Source organism: Geospiza fortis, unplaced genomic scaffold (genome assembly GCF_000277835.1).
Source record: "Geospiza fortis unplaced genomic scaffold, GeoFor_1.0 scaffold110, whole genome shotgun sequence".
Classification (NCBI taxonomy): Eukaryota; Metazoa; Chordata; class Aves; order Passeriformes; family Thraupidae; genus Geospiza; species Geospiza fortis.
In genome coordinates, this window is record NW_005054593.1 from 449,101 (window position 1) to 467,582 (window position 18,482).

The 18,482-nt window shown below is 51.8% G+C and overlaps 1 protein-coding gene across 1 annotated transcript in view; it reads left to right on the plus strand.

The window, feature by feature from the left end:
- The window catches only part of POU2F3 (POU class 2 homeobox 3), a 49,200-nt gene that overhangs the window by 11,596 nt on the left and 19,122 nt on the right, over window positions 1–18,482 (plus strand). The window contains 1 exon segment of the mRNA XM_014310822.2: window positions 8,930–8,964. Within this exon segment, the coding sequence (XP_014166297.1) occupies window positions 8,930–8,964 (35 nt within the window).

Genomic DNA, 18,482 nt, shown 5'->3' on the forward strand with positions numbered 1-18,482 from the left:
GTGCTCTTGGGCTGAGATTTGGATCATTTGTCCTTGGTGCCCAGCTGGAGCAGGAATTGTTTTGGCTCCCTGCTCTGCGCACAGAGCTCAGCATCCCCTGATGTGAACCCAGACCCACACACTAAAGCAGCACAGAACCTGAAAAACAGAAAAGCTGAAACCTGAGGCATCATCTGGGATGGGGGGGATTGGCTGTGCCAAGGGAAATTTAGGTTGGATATCAGGAAGAAGTTTTTCACAGAATGGGTGATAAAGTTCTGGAATGTTCTGCCCAGGGAGGTGGTGCAGTCCCCATCCCTGGGTGTGTTTAACAAAGCCTGGATGTGGCACTGGGTGCCAGGGTTGAGTTGAGGTGTTGGGGCTGGGTTGGACTCGATGATCTTGAAGGTCTCTTCCAACCTGGTCCTTTTGTGATTCTGTGATTCTGTGAGTTCTGTGATTCTGTTAATTCTGTGAATTTTGTGGATTCTGTGGCTGAGCCTGGGAGCTGGAGGGGAAGGCCATGGGGACAGAAGGGTGCTGGGGGCATTGCTGGAGCTCTGGGCTCTTGGTGGCCATGGCAGCTTGGGTAACTTTTCTGAGTGTCCTGAGCTGGGAGGGACCCACAGGATCCCCCAGTGCAGCTCCTGGCCCTGCTTAGACACCCCAAAACCCCTGGGAGCATTGTCCAACCCCTCCTGGAGCTCTGGCAGCCTCTGGCTGTGCCCATTCCCTGGGGAGCCTGGGCAGTGCCAGCACCCTCTGGGGGAAGAACCTTTCCCTGGGATCCATCCTAAATCCCCCTGGCACAGCTCCAGCCGTGCCCTGGGTCACAGAGAGCAGAGGTTGGAGCTGCCCTGCCGAGCTGTGAGCTCTGCCCTCAGCCTGCCCTGCAGAGAGCCCTCATGCAGGTATCCTTGTGGGAATATGAAAGAGCCTTCCCTTTAAACCTTGAGAAAATCAAGCACTGAGGGGCTGTGATGCATCTGCTCCTCATGTCCCTTCTGAGGAGAGCCTGCTGTGCCATCCATCCCTGTGGGTGCCATTCTTCATCCTCACCTTCATCCCACAGCAAGGTGCCATCATGAGCCACCTTCACCTGCTGCCACAGGGCACCCTGGGTCCCCTGGCAGCTCTGAAACTGGACACCAGAGCTCCCAGCCCAGCCAAACCCCCTCCCAGCGCATTTTGCATTAAATCCATGCCAGGGCAGATGGAAAATCAGAGCCTTTGCCTCAGTCTGCTTCTGCCACAACGTGAGCTCAGCCCTCAGCTCCCAGCTGAGTCTGGCTCTCCTCTCACTGCTCTGGGCAGACTGTGAGCTGCCTGCAGGTGCTGGGGCCCTGGCCTCTGCTGGGCTCTGGGCAGGAGGCTGTGGTGGCATTGCCATGGGGTACAGCCTCTTTGGGAGGTGATGGAGCCTTCCAGAGGATGGCTCTTTCCAAGGATGAATCCTTCTAAAGGATGGATCCTTTCAAAGGATGTCTCCTTCCAAAGCACGGATCCTTCCAGAGGATGGATCCTTTCAAAGGATGGCTCCTTCCAAAGGATGGATACTTCCAGAGATGGATCCTTCCAAAGATGTATCCTTCCAGAGAATGGCTCCTTCCAAAGGATGTCTCCTTCCAAAGGATGTCTCCTTCCAAAGGATGGCTCCTCCCAAAGGAATGGTCCTCCCAAAGGATGGCTCCTTCCAAAGGATGTCTCCTTCCAAAGGATGGATCCTTCCAAAGGAATGGTCCTTCCAAAGGATGTCTCCTTCCAAAGGATGGATCCTTCCAAAGGATGGCTCCTTCCAAGGATGGATCTTGCTGGGATAAGGTTTGGAGGTTCCAGCCTCTGTGTCAGCCCCTAGCTCAGGTGAGAGGATCAGCACAGGTGAGGGATGGCAGGTTGGGCTGCTCAGCCCATGCTGTCTCCCACCTCGGTTTTTTTTTATTTATTTTATTTATTTTTTTCTGTGAGCTTTTATTCCTCCTGCCTTTTGCAGCTCCCTCCTCAGCCCGGGCTGCAAGCAGCTTGCCAGGCCAAAGTCTTTTGAGGAAACTTGGCCTCTCCCAGCCCCACGCTGAGCTCCGTGCTGGGCTACGCCTTTGCTCCCCAAGGCTGGCTCTCCCTTCTCCCTCGTGAAACTTTCCTCAAAGCCTGCAGGATTCCTCTGCTCTCTTCCCCCTGCAGCCATGCACAGCCCCAGGACATGTCCCTGGTAAATGAAAGCTGCGGCAGTCGGGCTGGAAACAGCTGGTTGCCATGGCAATTGGGGCTGCTCGGGATTTGCATAGGGCTGATGATTTTCATAGCGCAGCCACATTTAAGGCAAGCAGGAGAAATTTCCATATTCCCAGCTCCGAGTCAGTTGGGGCGTGGGGGAGGCCAGGAGGGGGATATTTGAAATTCAAATGAAGGTGATTAGGGTTTGAGGTTGGGTTATTTTATTTTATATATTTTTTTTTTCTCTTAAACATCCCATTATGGAAGAGGATAAAAAAGGATGGGGAGGGGAAAGGGGAACAAAAGGCTGGTTTGACTTGAATTAGAGGGGCAAAGGAAGAGCTGGTCTGATCTGCCTCTTGCCTCTGGTCTAGGAGAAGAGACTTGCCCTCTCCCAGCACCTGCAGGTGAAATGTTTTCCGTGGGAACAACTGCTGCCCTCGGGTTTCCTTCTGGAAGGTGCCCAAGTCTCCCACACTGGCTGTCCTGCTCTCCCCTCGCCCTGCCCCACACGAAGGGGCTGCACGGGGGCTGCTCTGAGGCACTGCTGACTAAGGGAAGGCATTTCTATAACCCAGGGCTTTCCAGCCAAATGAAGCACTCGAGTGTTCAGTGAAAGCTTCCCCTGGAGTCTGGAGCTGTCTGAGTCAGCACAAGGTTCACTTCTGCTCCCCAGCCCCGGCTTTCCCATGGAGATGCTCTGGTGGTTTGGGGTTTTTGTGTTTTTGGAGCAGCGAGTTCAGATTGAAACTGCAGCTCTACCTGGCTCAGAAACTCCCCATCCTGCTCACGCTTTCAAAAGCACTTTTTTAAAAGTGCCTTGGGAGCATCAAGCATCCCAGCAGGGCAAGTGGGAATCCAGGGAATTGCCTGGTGCCTGCTCAGCTGCAGCTCCTGCTCCCTCCAATGCTGGAGGAATCAGGGGTGGCCGCTCCATGGGGAAAAGGCGATTTAAGGGAGCTCCCAGAGCTCCTGGGAACAGCAGCGTGAAGGCTCTGCCTTGGTTTTTGCCTGAATTTCCAAAATCAGTGGAAATCCTGAGGAGTATTTCATGCTGAATGTCTTGGTTTGCTCATTCCTTCAGTGCAGGTGAGCATTTGGCTTCATTTACAGCTCGTGGGACAAGTACTGGTTATAGTTACAGTAATTGCCACTCTTCTCCCTACCAGCACTTGGGCAATCTCTGAACTTCACACCTTGTTTGAGGTGAGAGATTGGGACCAGTGAATTTATCAGAAACGCCCCTTGAAATGCTTCCCCTGCACCCAGCTTGCTCCGCCAATCTCTCATGGCATTCTGCCTCCTCACACAGGGTGCTAAAATCTCCAGGGTAGGTGAGATTAATCTTAATTTTAGATATTGGATGCTCTGAGGCTGCGGCCTGAGCTGCTCACCCCAGGCAGGGAGCAGGGACCTGCAGAGGGTGATTCATCCCTGTGCCATCTCTCTCAGGGCCAGAGTTGCCCTCTGGAAGCTGCTGCTTCCCCTGCAGGGCTGCAAAGGGAGCCTGCAGCAATTGGCCCCCAGTGAGGCACTGGAGAGTTTCAGAATCTCAGCCCAGGCAGCTGAACCCCCTGCCTGGTGTCTGCCTGGCCCTGCTCCCCCAGCCGTTCCCATTTCCCTCCCAAACATCCCTGCAGGAATTCCCCAACACCTGCTGCAGGCTGGGATGCCCTCCTCATCCCTCTAGGGATCCCCTGTCCCTGCAGGGATTGATCTCCTCCTCATCCCCCTGTCCTTCCAGGGATCCCCTCCTCATCCCCCTGTCCCTGCAGGGATCCCCTCATCCTCCTCTGCCCTCCTCATCCCCCTGTCCTCATCCTCTGTCCCTCCCTCATCCCCTGTCCTTCCAGGGATCCCCTCCTCATCCCCCTGTCCCTGCAGGGATCCCCTCCTCATCCTCTGAACTTCCAGGGATCCTCTCCTCATCCCTCTAGGGATCCCCTCTTGATCCCCTGTCCCTGCAGGGATTGATCCCCTCCTCATCCCCCTGTCCTTCCAGCGATCCCCTCCCCATCCTCTGAACCTCCGGGGATCCCCTCCTCATCCCCGGTCCCTGCAGAGCCCGGGCTGAGCTCAGAGTGCAGGATGAGCCCTGCTGCTGTCACTCCCTGCAGGTGACACCTGCCCGTGTGAAGATGAAGGCCACCCTGATTTTCCTTTTCCCCCACGCGGGTGTTTTTATCCTGTAGGGCTGGACTGGCTCTGCAGCTCCCCGTGGATCCATCCCTGTGCCTGGCTTTTTCCAGGGAATGGCAGCGGCTGGGGGGAACTGCCCATCCCCAGAGAAACCTCCCCAGGCAAACTCGCACCAGATCTGATGCCAGGGCTATGCAAAACAGCTGCCAGGTGAACCAAGGAGAGCAGCACAACCCTGGGCTGCTGGCTTGGGGAGCCAGCTGAGCTTATCTCAGCTCTTCCAAGCACCCAGAGCAGCAGGGTGAAGCCTTGGGGATGGGAGAGCTGCTGGGAATTGCTGCCTTTCCCCACTGAAATCCCAGGGATGTGACCGTGCTCACAGGGGTTCTTGGGTGAGGGAAGAGACGAGGATCTGACTCCATGTTTCAGAAGGCTTGATTTATTATTTTATGATATATATTACATTAAAACTATACTAAAAGAATAGAAGAAAGGATTTCATCAGAAGGCTGGCTAAGAATAGAATAGGAAGGAATGATAACAAAGGTTTGTGGCTCAGGCTCTCTGTCCGAGCCAGCTGGACTGTGATTGGCCATTAATTAGAAACAACCACATGAGACCAATCACAGATGCACCTGTTGCATTCCACAGCAGCAGATAACCATTGTTTGCATTTTGTTCCTGGGGCCTCTCAGCTTCTCAGGAGGAAAAATCCTCAGGAAAGGATTTTCCATAAAACATGTCTGTGACACAGGGATTCCCCAGCCCTGTGGAATTTCAGCAAGGGGAGGACTGATCTAGCAGATTCTGGAGGTTCTGGATGCCATTGTGTCTGGCTGGTGCAGCAAAAAAAAATTAAGTTGTTGGCTGGGCTGAGGCTCCATTAAAATGAGTGGAGTTCTGGCAGTTTGCAGCAGCAGAGAGAATCTGCTGCCACTTACACTTTTCTTTCTTTTTATCTCCTGGAGCTAGAGAAGATTAAATCTTAAGTGCAGACTGTTTGAACAGCTCGTTCCTTTAAGGAGAGGAATGAGTGCTGCAGTGTGAGTCCTGATGTTGACAGAAACTGGGAGGAAACTGAGGCTATTTTTGTAAAGCATTTTGTAGGAAAGTTACAGCTCAACTGAAAGAGGAGAGTTGTTATCCCTATCACACCCAAACCTTGGCTCACAGCTACAATCACTTGACTCTTACATTTACTGAAACAGAAAAAGAAAAAAAAAAAAAGGGGGGCCAGATTTGTTTGCAAATAAATCTGTGCCCAAAAAAAAAAAAGGGGGCCAGATTTGTTTGCAAATAAATCTATGCCCAAAGCCTGGTGATTTGTGTATCCAGTTCCCATTTACATAACCACTGGCAGCACAAATCACCCCTCCCAGATTTAAATCTCTCCCTCTTGGACATCTAAGGCTGAACTGGTTGCCCCTGGGTCCCTTTGGAGTCAGCCAGGAGGAATTGTCATCTCCAGAGGGCCGTTGGTGCCAGGGAGATGGGTGGCTCAGGCAGGGGCAGGAATGGCCTCTGGAGCTGCCTCTTGCTCCGTCTGTCTGTCCCTGGCGCCCCAGAGAGTGCCAGGCTCTGGAATATTTGCCCATCTGGCACAGAATTCCTGGTGGGGTGCTCCCAAATCCCCCCCTTGTTGATCTGCAGGGACTTGGAGGATGATGTGGGTGACTTTGTAGGGGAAAGAAAAGGTTTGAGTGTGTCATGGGCTTGTGGGGAGAGGGAAAGGCTGTGCAGGGCGATTTGGGGCTGTGCTGGAGGATGTGGGGCTGTGCAGGGAAGAAATTCTGTGCAGGGAAATGTGACGGTGTTCACAGGGGTCTGGGGATGAGGGAAGAGACGAGGATCTGACTCCGTGTTTCAGAAGGCTTGATTTATTATTTTATGATATATATTATATTAAAACTATACTAAAAGAATAGAAGAAAGGATTTCATCAGAAGGCTAGCTAAGAATAGAAAAAGAAAGAATGATAACAAAGGCTTGTGGCTCAGATAGAGAGTCCGAGCCAGCTGGACTGTGATTGGCCATTAATTAGAAACAACCACATGAGACCAATCACAGATGCACCTGTTGCATTCCACAGCAGCAGATAACCATTGTTTACATTTTGTTCTTGAGGCCTCTCAGCTTCTCAGGAGGAAAAATCCTAAGGAAAGGGATTTTTCATAAAAGATGTCTGTGACAGGGAAAGGCTGTGCTGGAGGATGTGGGGCTGAACAGGGAAGCTCCGTTCCAGCTGCTCCTCTCGGGTTCCAAGTTTTGGGGTGAGTGCTGGTGACTCACTGGGACCAGGGATTCCCCTGCAGCTCTTTGAATCTTGCCTCATCACCGCTGAACGTGAGTGAAACTCCTGTCTCCAAGAAACCAGGAGATTACCTTTTCCTTCCTGTTCTATTTTAGCAGCTGGGAACTTTTATTTCCTCCTTCCCTGCTGGCTTTGCTCCCCTTCAGCTGCTGCCTGCAGATGGAATCAAACACCCCCCCACACCCCCCGTGGGGGTTTCAAAGGTAGAAACTGCGGGCCTTGAAGATGCTCCCGCGATCCTGCTCAGGTGTGTGGATGCTGATTGTGATCACCCATTAACGCTATCAGCATTCCCATCGCTGGATGTGCCCTCCTTGGCTTTTTGGGGCTGGAATGGAGCTGGAAGGCAATGAATGAGCCCCATTCCTGGGGAGGGAGCAGCTGGAGAGAGCTGGACAGGGAGCAGAGGGGGTTGGAGAGAGGGAATTGCACAGGGGAAAAGCGATAGAGGGCTGGGACTGGAGAGGGAGACAGCAGGGTGGGAGGAAGGCAGGAAGAGCAGGGCAGAGATGCAGCCAGGCTGGGGGAGAGGGCTCAGAGGGGATGGGGTGCAGGGGGTGAGGAGATGGAGATCCCAAACTGGAGGGGAAGCTGAGAGCTGGATGGGGTGTGGATGGTGAGGAGATGGAGATTTCAAATTGAGGGGGAAGCTCAGACCTGGTAGGGGTGCGTGGATGGTGAGGAGATGGAGATTTCAGACTGGGGGGAAGTTCAGAGCTGATTGAGGTGCAGAGGGTGAGGAGATGGAGGTTTCAAATTGAGGGGGAAACTCAGAGCTGGGTGGGGTGTGGATGGTGAGGAGATTTCAGATTGGGGCAAAGCTCAGAGCTGATTGAGGTGCAGAGGGTGAGGAGATGGAGGTTTCAAATTGAGGGGGAAACTCAGAGCTGGATGGAGTGTGGATGGTGAGGAGATTTCAAATTGAGGGTTGGGTGCAGGGGGTGAGGAAATGGAAATCTCAAACTGGAGGGGAAGCTCAGAGCTGGCTGGGGTATGGATGGTGAGGAGATTTCAGATTGAGGAGAAGCTCCAATCTGAAATTGGAGAGCTGCTCGAGGTGCAGAGGGTGAGCAGATGTCAAACTGAGGGGGCAGCAGCTCGTTGTGCCGTGGCCCTGCTCGATAGCACAACCCCACAGCTCTGTTTCCACAGTCAGTGCTTTTCAAATGTCCCAGATTAAATCTCCAGGGCTGGTTCTAGACAGCAGAGAGCAGCCACCAAGCTCTGTTATCCCTGACTCTCCAATGTTTTGCCATCCGTGGATAATTGTACCGAGCACACTCCCCCTCAGGATCCAGGCTGGCTCACCTGGGAATGCTCTGTGCATGGAAAAATGTGTGCTGGGAAAGGATAAAGGGCTCGTTCAGCTGCGGAAAGTCCATGGGAGAGCTGGATTTGCCCTCCTGCCTGCACAGCCTCTCCCCAGCTCTTTGCAGGAGCCCTGAACTGCTGGAAAATGTGTTGGAGCTTGATCAGATCCCAGGGCTCTGCTTTGTGGGGAAGGTTATCCTGGAAAAAACAGCAGGAGCAGGAGGCCTGGGGGCTTGTGCCAGCGGGATGAGAACAATTCCAGGCTTTTATCACAAACCGGGCTGCACTGGCAGGGAAAGGCCTGGGGAATTAAGGGGTGTCTTGGGGTTGCCTCTGCAGCTCCAGAGCTTCGTGGAATCCCTTCCAGCACTGGGATCTGTGGGGAGCACAACCTTTGCTCTGTGATGTTTCTGATGAATTTGGCAGGTGTGATGGTGAGGGGGGGGGATGTTTATCATCAAAGGGGAATGAGTGAGGGCCTGTGCGGTACCTTCAGGCTGGAACCTGTCTGATTTTTTTCCCCCTGTGCCTGCCAATCTCTTTTGGAATCAAGGAGACGCCTCTGGAGCACAACCCCACGGCACCCTGTGTTCCTCCAGGTACCCACAATTACCCAGTTCCTGAAGGTCCTGGCTGAGCAGCCCTGGCCACCTCCCTGCTGGCCTTTCCCACACTTAGCCCTGGGCTCCCCTGCGCGTTTGTGATGTCCTCCAGCTCACCCCTGCTGGAATCTCCCTCGTGCTCTCCCCCACCCTTGGCCAGGTGTCTCCCAGGCAGGAACACTTTCATTAGCCCTCAGCAAGAGGCTGGCACCACCTAAATGCTGCACAAGCCTTCATCCTTCCATTTCTGCACCCTCCTCCTCCTCTCCTTGCTCTTCCAGGGCCAATTTTTTGGTTGTGTGTGTCCCAAGTTCTGGAAATCTCCCACCAGTGCTGTCATTACCACTGAGATGTTTTTCTCTTTGTTTCCTTGCAGGGAATGAACAGAATGGGCTGGACTTTAACAGGCAGGTAAGATGCTCCCTGGCTGGAATGGCTGTTTTTTATTTATTTTTATTTTTCCCCTTTCTGGAATGGCTGTTTTTTATTTATTTTTATTTTTCCCCTTTCTGGAATGGCTGGTTTTAATTTTTTTTAATTTATTTTTATTTTTCCCCTTTCTGGAATGGCTGTTTTTTAATTTTTTATTTTATTTTTATTTTCCCCTTTCTGGAATAGCTGTTTTGGTTTTTTTTTAATTTATTTTATTTTTCCCCTTTCTGGAATAGCTGTTTTGGTTTTTTTTTAATTTATTTTATTTTTCCCCTTTCTGGAATAGCTGGTTTTTTTACTTTTTATTTATTTTTATTTTTTATTTATTTTTATTTTCCCCCTTTCTGGAATAGCTGTTTGGGGTTTTTTAAATTTATTTTTATTTTTCCCCTTTCTGGAATGGCTGTTTTTTAATTTCCTCATCATGCTGCAAAGAGATAAAAACTGTTAGGTCAGAAAGAAACCACAGAATTTGCTTCCAGTTCCCCTTGTGTGATACAATGACAGATTGCACCTCTGCTTTCCTTTTCCCTAATTCATAGAAGTTCAGCTAATTACAGAGTTCCTTTAAATGACCATTTGCTCGAGGGGTTTTTTGGCTTTTACAGTTTTTTAAATCATCATTTATAAACAAAAAGCGCCTCAGTGATGGTGGCAAAGGTGCAAATCCATCCTCAAAGCCCCAGTGCTGTGACATTGGCACTGCCAGCACCGTGGTGGGCAGGGACAAAGGCAAGGGGCTGCCTCAGCACCAAAAATGAGCTGGTTTGAGGTTTTGGAGTCGAATTCCTGTCTGCAAGGCAGCAGATAAAAAATGGGGCAAGCAAACCCCAACTGCACAAAGAGCAGCTGAGGGGCCGAGGCCCTGCTGTGGGTGCTCCTCTCCCCCTGCTTTTAAAGCCTTCCCTGAGTGCCTGCAGGCCTTCCTGAGAATCCCTGAGTGCCACATCAGGAGGTGACAGCCCCTCTGGAGCCCTCGGGGGCAGGCACAGGGTGCCCAGAGCAGCTGGGGCTGCCCCTGCACCCCTGGCAGTGCCAAAGCCAGGCTGGACATTGGGGTTGGAGCAGCCTGGGGCTGTGGGAGGCATCCCTGCCATGGCAGGGGTGGGATGGGATGGGATTTGAGAAGAGAAGGAGCTTTAAGGCTCCTTCCAGCCCAAAACGTTCTGGGATTTCAGGAAAATGCTGTCTGAAAAGCATTCTGGGATTCCAGGAAAATGCTCTCTGAGCCCAGAGCTGACTCCTCCTGTGGCCAGCAGAGCTGGTCTGAGCCCTGGCAAGGCCAAGGGGAGCCTGGAGAGCCAAATGTGCCCTGCTGCAGGACTGCAGGGCGGCAGCTGGGATGCGCAAGGCGCTGCGACTCCATGCACACACTCGAGGCCTGATGCTGGCACAGCCACCCATCCTCTTCCCATGTGCATCCCCCCAAATCCCAGCGCTCCAACCCTTCCCAAACACTCCCCATGAGCAGCTGCACCTTCCCCACGTGGCTTTTTGTGCCTCCAGCTCGCCTCGGTGGCAGTGCAGTGACAAATGTCAGCCACAGCTCTGTTTGTTTGTTTGCTTTGGCTGCTGCAGCCTTGGGTGGGTCTCCCTTTTCCTACCAAAGGTGTCCTGACACGCTCAGCCATCTTCCAGGAGTTTGGAATCCCCGGCTGCAAACAAAAAGCCCTGTGTCTGCAGCCCAGAGCACGGAGAAGGATCCAGCCAGGATCCGCTCTGCTCACCAGGGCTGGGAAAAGGAAATTATTGCAGATAGGAACGAGCACGAGGAGCTTCGGCCATGGCAGCACCACAGAGGGGCTGGAGCTGGCACCTGGGATGGGGTTAATTGGGGAAAGCTGTGGGGGCAGCCAGGTTTGCAGGTAGTAGCAATGTCCTCCTCCTAAAAAGAAATTGTGGGCTTATGTTTGGGTTTTTTGGGGGTTTTTTTGGCTTTTTTTTGGGTTTTTTTGGGGTTTTTTGGGTTTTTTTGGGGGGTGGGTTGTTGTTTTTGGTTTTTTTGTGGTTTTGGGGGGGGTTTTTTGTGTTTTTGGGGGTTTTTTTGTGGTTTTGGGGTTTTTTGTGTTTTGGGGTTTTTTTGTGTTTTTTGTGGGTTTTTTTGTTTGTGTGTTTTTTGGGGGGGGTTGGTTTTTTTTGTTTTGTTTTTTTGGGGGTTTTTTTGGTTTTTTTGGGGTTTTTTTGCAGCATTTCCACTTTCATTTTCCTCCTTCCACCCAAACGGCGCCACAAAATCCAATTCATTTATTCCAGCTTGTCTGTGTAACTGAACAGCCAACTTAGCTGGGGATTTAGCCGGGTTTAAAAAGCAAAATACTCTGAATGAGCTGGTTTTATTGTTTTATTTTATTTCTAATCTGCTGTGATTGCCCAGAGCCCACCAAGGGGGTTTGCAGTGATGCCAGGGATGGGATGCAACAGGCCCTGAGTGGACACAGACCTGTGCAAGGCTCTTTGTCTCCCTCTCTTGGCCCTCCCAAGGCCATGGGTAGAGTGATTTTAAATCGTTATTATTTAAAATAATAATCGCTATTTGAAAGTATTGTTATTTTAAATAATAATTATTATTTTAAATTATTCTTTTAAAAGAGCAGGAGCCCAAACACACACGGGCTCCACACTCACATTTAGGGTTGACCTCAGCTGTTGCTGAATTCATCCTCAACTCAGCAAATAGATTTCAAATGACGAGAAAAAAGGAAGAGAGGAGAGCTGGAAATATCAAAGTGTTTTCATGTAAAATCAGGTGCTGTGCTCTTTCATTAGGGGCGGAGGTTGGTGGGTTTTTTAATTTGGTTTGGGGTTTGAGGTTGGTTTTGGATGGGTTTGGTTTTTTTTTTTTCGTTAGCTTGCAATTCAAGTTTTCAAACCGAAGCCAGGGTAGGATGGTTTGAAACCCAACTCCAAACTGACTGCAGGAGCTCTCTTTGCCTTTATTTGGAGTGCTGGGCTCTAATCACTTTGAAGATCATAAATCTCACATCGTTTAAGCCTCTCCCCCAGCCTTTGTAGATGGCCTACATTTCAGGTCTGCTTCCCTCCCTCCCTCCCGAGTTGTGCTCCAGGCGGCATGGGAAGGGTGGAGTGACCTGGTTAGACCCCATCCCTGCCTCCCAATTCCCTGCTGGGGCTGCTCTCACCCTGCAAACGGGGCAGGGAGGGAAACTCTTGCGGATTTTGAGGTTTTTCGAGCAGTTTGTGGGTCAGCCCTGTGCTTTATGAGAAAGCTGCCTCTGATCCCTCAGCCTATTTGGCAAACATCTCTGCTCTCCCCCCCTTTCCCTCCCCTCTTCAAACTCTCCTCCCACCTGGATGCAACAGTAATTTGTATGTGAATGAGAGGGAAAAGGGTGTGGATGGAAAAAGCAGCATCTTCAGCCTTGCCTATCTGGTTTGGCTTTTTTTTTTTATTTAGTGAGTCTAATGCTGCTTGTTTCCTGTTTATGGCCAGGGAAATGCAAAGGCACAGCAAGAAACTTTCACCTTCGCTGCTGGCAGCCTGCACAGGGACATCACCTGCCTCCTGATGGGCTGGGATGGTGGCCAGGGACAGATCGGAGTGAAAATGGCAGAATTTGCCTCAAACTGGGAGCAGGACAAGGGCTGGGAGTGCTGCAATGGGAGCTGATCCTGCCCAGGTGCTGATCCTGCCCAGGTGCTGCGGTCTCCCAGCTCGGCTGGGGTTTGATTCCCCTGTAGGAAATGCAGGATTGTTTGTTTTTGTAGCTGCTCTGCAGAGCCAGGTGTCTGGAGCTGAGCCCTGGGATAATGCTGAGGAGCACACGGGGATGGAGGGCTGATGGTTTTGGGAGGTGCCAGGGCTTGTGTGAGTGGTGTGAGGGCTGAGCCCAGCTCAGGGAGCTGTGCACCCATGCACTGCTGCAGGAGGGCAATGCACAGCTGCATTCTGTGCAGGGAATGGGGACAATGCACAGCTGCAGGAGAGCAATGCACAGCTGCATTCTGTGCAGAGAATAAGGGCAATGCACAGCTGCAGGAGGGCAATGCACAGCTGCATTCTGTGCAGAGAATGGGGACAATGCACAGCTGCAGGAGAGCAATGCACAGCTGCATTCTGTGCAGGGAATTAGGAGAATGCACAGCTGCAGGAGGGCAATGCACAGCTGCATTCTGTGCAGAGAATGAGGGCAATGCACAGCTGCATTCTGTGCAGAGAATGGGGACAATGCACAGCTGCATAAGGACAATGCACAGCTGCATTCTGTGCAGGGAATTAGGAGAATTCACAGCTGCATAAGGACAATGCACAGCTGCATGCTGTGCAGAGCATGGGGACGATGCAGGGCAATGCACTTTCCAGCAGGGAAGTGGTGGCAGCACCTTGTTGGTCCAGGGAGGAATGCAGCATCAGCTCTCTTCCTTCCAGGGAGGGAATGAGAGCTCCTCTGCAAGCCCTCCCTTGTGGGGGTCCCAGTTTTGGGTTTCTCTGGGTCTGGATTGAAGGCACTTGGGGCAGCAGTTCATGTTCACACTCAGGTGTTTATTATTTCTTATCAGTGAAACAGTCTCACAGCCATGAATTCTGCAGCAAGGCACAAAATGGCCAACAATCTCTTGTTCCAAGGTCTTTTAAGACTAAACTATCCAATTAAGAACTGACACCTGGATTATTTTCCCTTTTAACCCAATAACTGATCCCACAGATCCCCCAATGCAGACTTTTCTGCCCAATTACAAAATGCCACCCAAACCCATGGAGAAGAAACCCAGGACCACACCCTGTGCCCTCCATCTTGCTTCCATCCACAACACACTAAACATCCCAAAACCTCAAATTCCCACCAAGTGATACACCTGCACTGCTCTCTATAATCTAAATTTCTCTCTGTAATCTCTAAATTTCACACTTTTGTGGATTCCAGTCTATCTTGAAGTCTGGGAAGCTTTCCCCACGCATGAGGGTCAAAGTCAGCGCTGCCCTGGTGGTCAGGGCACCCCAGAGCAGACACAGAAATATTCCCCGTCATGCTCTGGGTTTCCCCACTCCAGAGCTGGGAGGGGAAATGTCCGCCTTGAAATGATGCTGACAGGTTTTTGTCCCCCTTGAAATGATGCTGACAGGTTTTTGTCCCCCTTGAAATGATGCTGACAGGTTTTTGTGTGAGCAGAGCTGGGCAGGGTCTGCCCCTGCTCCCTACCCAAATGTGCCAGGCACTCTTCATGCCAGCAAAAGGCCGACCTTGCAGGACAGGCTGTCATTTGTTTATCAAACCTGTCATTATCATCCATCACATCAATCTGAAGCTGATCTGGCTGGGAGATTTGACAGAGTTTAGGACAGACAGGCAGGCAGGCTCTGAGGTGCCTGAGCAGGGCCCGGCTTCAGCTTCACTGCTGGTTCTTTATTCCTGTTCTTTGCTGCCTTTGGTTCACCCCAGTCAGGGGATGGAGTAGGGATATGGATTTCCAACAGGCTTCCTAGAAAGCCTTTCCAGATGGGTCTGTTGAAAATTCCTCCTTTCTCAAACCAGGTCAAGCATCCTGTGTGTTTCTGCCCTGCTCTCTCAGGAGGTGCTGAAGGGGTTCCCTCCCCTCACGACCTCCTTGTCTAACTCCTTTCCCTGTTCTGTTCATATCTGAGAGTCCTCGCCCAAAGAAACTTTACTTTTGGAGGTTTGTGTGGGATCTCACAGGAGGTGCTGAAGGAGTTCCTTCCCCTCAGGATCTCCTTGTCTAACTCCTCTCCCTGTTCTGTTCACAACTGGCAGTCCTTGCCCAAAGAAACTTCAATTTTGGAGGTTTGTGTGGGATTTCCAGCAGCTGCTTTGAGGCAGCAGGGTGAGCTATCTCAGGGCTCCCCAGCTGATGTCCTGTAGGCACACGATGTGAGAGATTCAAAGCGGGCAAACTGCACCTGAGATGTGAAAATCCCTTTTCGGTGCCATTAATGAGCGCCCTGACCTCGTTTGGTACCTTCCACCCACACGTCTGAGGGCTCTTTGCTAATGGGCTCAGCATCCCTTGGTGCCTCTGCGAGGTGGGGGGGTGTCCTGCAGACACAGCCTGGCTTTTCCCAGGGCTGCTGGGCTCTGTGATCGCAGCTGGGATCAGGGGATGCTTCGTGGGCCGCTTGCCCCTGGACATTGGGCTGGATTGAAACCCAGGGCCCTGCTCAGAGCTGGGTTCTGGACTCCCATCCTCTGATTCATCGTCTTGTGCTCAACCACAGACAAGTTCTTCCTCCCCTCCATCCTTTTGAAGGCACACAGGAGGGCCCGGCTCGCTGGGTAGTTTGTTATTAATATCTGGGATGCAAAACTCCCTGCGCATTTAATTTCACTGCGCCAGGGCTTCCCTCCCCCCCGGAGATCTCTCTCATCGTTTTTCATTCTGCTCCCTGTTCCCACCTCCCCCTGATCTCATGTGCTCCCTGGATGCCATTGCTGTTCCTGCTTGGGTAGCTCAGCTTTCAGTCTGCCCTCCACATTTCCATCCCAGTCCTGTTTTGCCCTCCTCTCAAGCGGAGGTTCACATCCTGCTTCCTTCTCCCCTCTGGGGATCAATTCAGATTTCACTCTCTCTTCTCCCCGTCGCCCCAGGGCATCAGCCTAAATCTTGCATCTGCTTTTCATCTCTTGAGCCTCCCCTGGCTGGAAATCAGGGCCTGACACTGGATCTAAGCCCAGCTCTGCCCTGGCCTTTCCCTTTTGAAGTCTCCCTGCTCTGTCCTAGGGACAGGCTGATTGCATAAATTTGCTTGTGTGCGGGTTCCTCGTTGAGATGCAGCCCTTTGGGAAAGCATCAGAGAAAGCCCTGGCTCCAGGGAAAGTGCTCTGTGCCTAAATCTGGCCCTGCTTTGCTTAGGACAGATATGCAGAGGAACCCCTTCTTCAGGCTGGGTTTGTTCTGAGTTTGCTGGGAATGAGCTCCCAAACAGGCCAGGGGAATTGTGAGGGAAAGGGGGATGCAATTAGGAGCGAGGATTTGGCATTTTTAATTGTTTTTCTCAGGAGATGGACTGAAACCACTGAATTAATTTGTTGACAGCATCCCAGAGCTGGCTGCATTTTATCTGTTCCTCAACATCCAGCTGCAGTCCTTTCCCAAACTCCTGCCCTCCTGCTTTTAAAGGGCAAACTCCATTCACAACATGGTTCCTACACCTGTTTCCTTGGCAAAACACCCAGTACAGCTGCTCCAGGTCTGTCTGAGAGGGAGAGCCAGAGATCTTCGTGCAAACTCCCTGCTCACCCTGCAGGAAACGCTTTCTGTGCTCACCAGGGACAAGCCCCAGCTTCGTGGATCTCCCTGCAGGGTCACAAAACTTGTTTTCCACGCCAGAAACTCAGCCCAGGGCAGGGCTGTCACAACCCAGGTGGCCCAGCACCGTTTTTGAGGTTTGGATGGCACAAAATGCTGCGCTGGATGCGACTCCCAGGGAGTCACCACTAATGAGGAGAAGGACTCGGAGTCCTTGGAGCCCTTTCATCTGCTGAGCTCCAAGAATTCCCCCCAAACCTGCACCACCCAGCCAGGGTGGGGCTCTGTACCTGTCCTGCACCAGCACAGCGAGGGGAAGGCGATGTGTTCCCAGCAAGGTCTCTAATTTTGGACATCCAAGGGCACTTTCTCCCTCCCCAGAGGTTCTCCCTGTGGGTTTATCCAGCATTTTCTCCCTCCCCAGAGGTGAGATCAATGGGTTTATCCAACATTTTCTCCCTCCCCAGAGATGCTTCCTGTGGGTTTATCCAGCATTTTCTCCCTCTCCATAATTGTTCCCTGTGGGATCAATGGGTTTATCCAGCAGGGACCCTCCTGGCTTCTTCCCCAGCCCGTGGAATTCACATGGGTTGGGAGCAGAGAGCTGGCTCTGAGCTCCCCCAACCCTTGGACTTCATCCCCACAGCCAAAATGAAACCCTGTGTGATGCTCTCCCATCTTCTTCCTCACTCTCCCATCTTCTTCCTCACTCTCCCATCTCCCTCACTCTCCCTTTCTCTTTTAATTGCACTTTTCGGTGTGGTTATTGCAATCTTCTCCTGCTCTTCTCCCAGTGCCAAAAGTGCCAGGGACCAGCAGGAGAAGCCTGTGGAGCTGGGATGGAGCCAGCCCCAGACTGATTCTAAGCTAATTCCTCCTAAAATGTGCTGGGGAGTGTGTGCCCACCCAAGGATACCCACACAGAGCCAGGTGTTTGCATTTGTCACTGCCATGGGCAAGGGATGCATGGGAAAAAAAAATAAAATTAAAAAAATATATATTTTTTTCATGCAGGGCAGATTCTCAGCCCCGAAAATCCCAATAAGGCAAATTTGGAGTGGAGCAGGAACGTGCTCAGGCTCCAGGGGACCTGTGTGAGCTTGCAGGAGGGCAGGGGAAAAGCCATGGAGTGGTGTGTGTGAAATCAGGGTGATAAGGAAAGGGGCAGGGATGCAGCCCAGGGTGGGAGCAGAGCAGATAAGCACGGAGGTGTAGGCAGAGGTGGAGTTCTGGAGAGGTTTGGGAGTTGGGCAAGTGAAATGTGGAGAGAGAGAGAGAGGTGCAGGGAGCAGTGCTGCAACCCATGGGGAGGCTGGGGGAGTCCTGGCAGGGAGACAGGGCAGAAATCCCAGCCTTGATGGTGGGAAATGATGCTTCATCACAAAATATTCAAATTAAGATGCCTCAAACATTTTTCAATTGTACAGTGATTGAATACTCGCTTTTTCGGAAGTCAGAACCCGCAAGTTATTTTTTAAATAATTACGCGAACCAAACGAATCCCCAAAATTTTAGGCCAAGTTTTAAATGTATGTTGTATCACATGCAACGAAGTTGTGGGTGGACCATGGAGTGATGGTGAGTAGTTATGCCCTCCTGGCATCCAGTCACAAGTGGGGTTCCCCAGAGCTCAGTACTGGGGACAGTTCCTTTCGATGTCCTTGTCAGTGATCTGGATGACACGATCAAGCGCACCCTCGGTCATTTGGGAGATGACACCAAGTTGGGTGGGAGTGTTCATCTGCTGGAGGGCAGGAAGGCTCTGCAGGGGGATCTGGACAGGCTGGATCCATGGGCAGATCCCATTTCCCATGCTTTGAGTGGAGGTTGTGACCACTGTGACCAAGAAAACGGCATCTCCTGTTAAATGCTCCCAGTTTGGGATGCCCACAGGGAAGGTACCACGTGCCTGGGTATCCCTGCTGAGAGGGAAGGCGCTGTAAGGTGATTTTTCTGTGTTTTTTTCAGTGTTTTCCCAGCAGTTCTGTGCCCTTGCGAGCACCCAGAGGCTCTGAGCCCCCCAGGCTGTGGGGCAGGACCCTCCAGCCTGGAGAGGTTTGGGAGTTGAGCAAGTGAAATGTGGGGAGAGAGCGAGGTGCAGGGAGCAGTGCTGCAACCCATGGGGAGGCTGGAGCTCGGGGAGCCCTGGCAGGGAGACAGGGCAGAAATCCCAGCCTTGATGGTGGGAAAATCATTTCCCATGCTTTGAGTGGAGGTTCTGGCCACTGTGACCAAGAAAATGGCATCTCCTGTTAAATGCTCCCAGTTTGGGATGC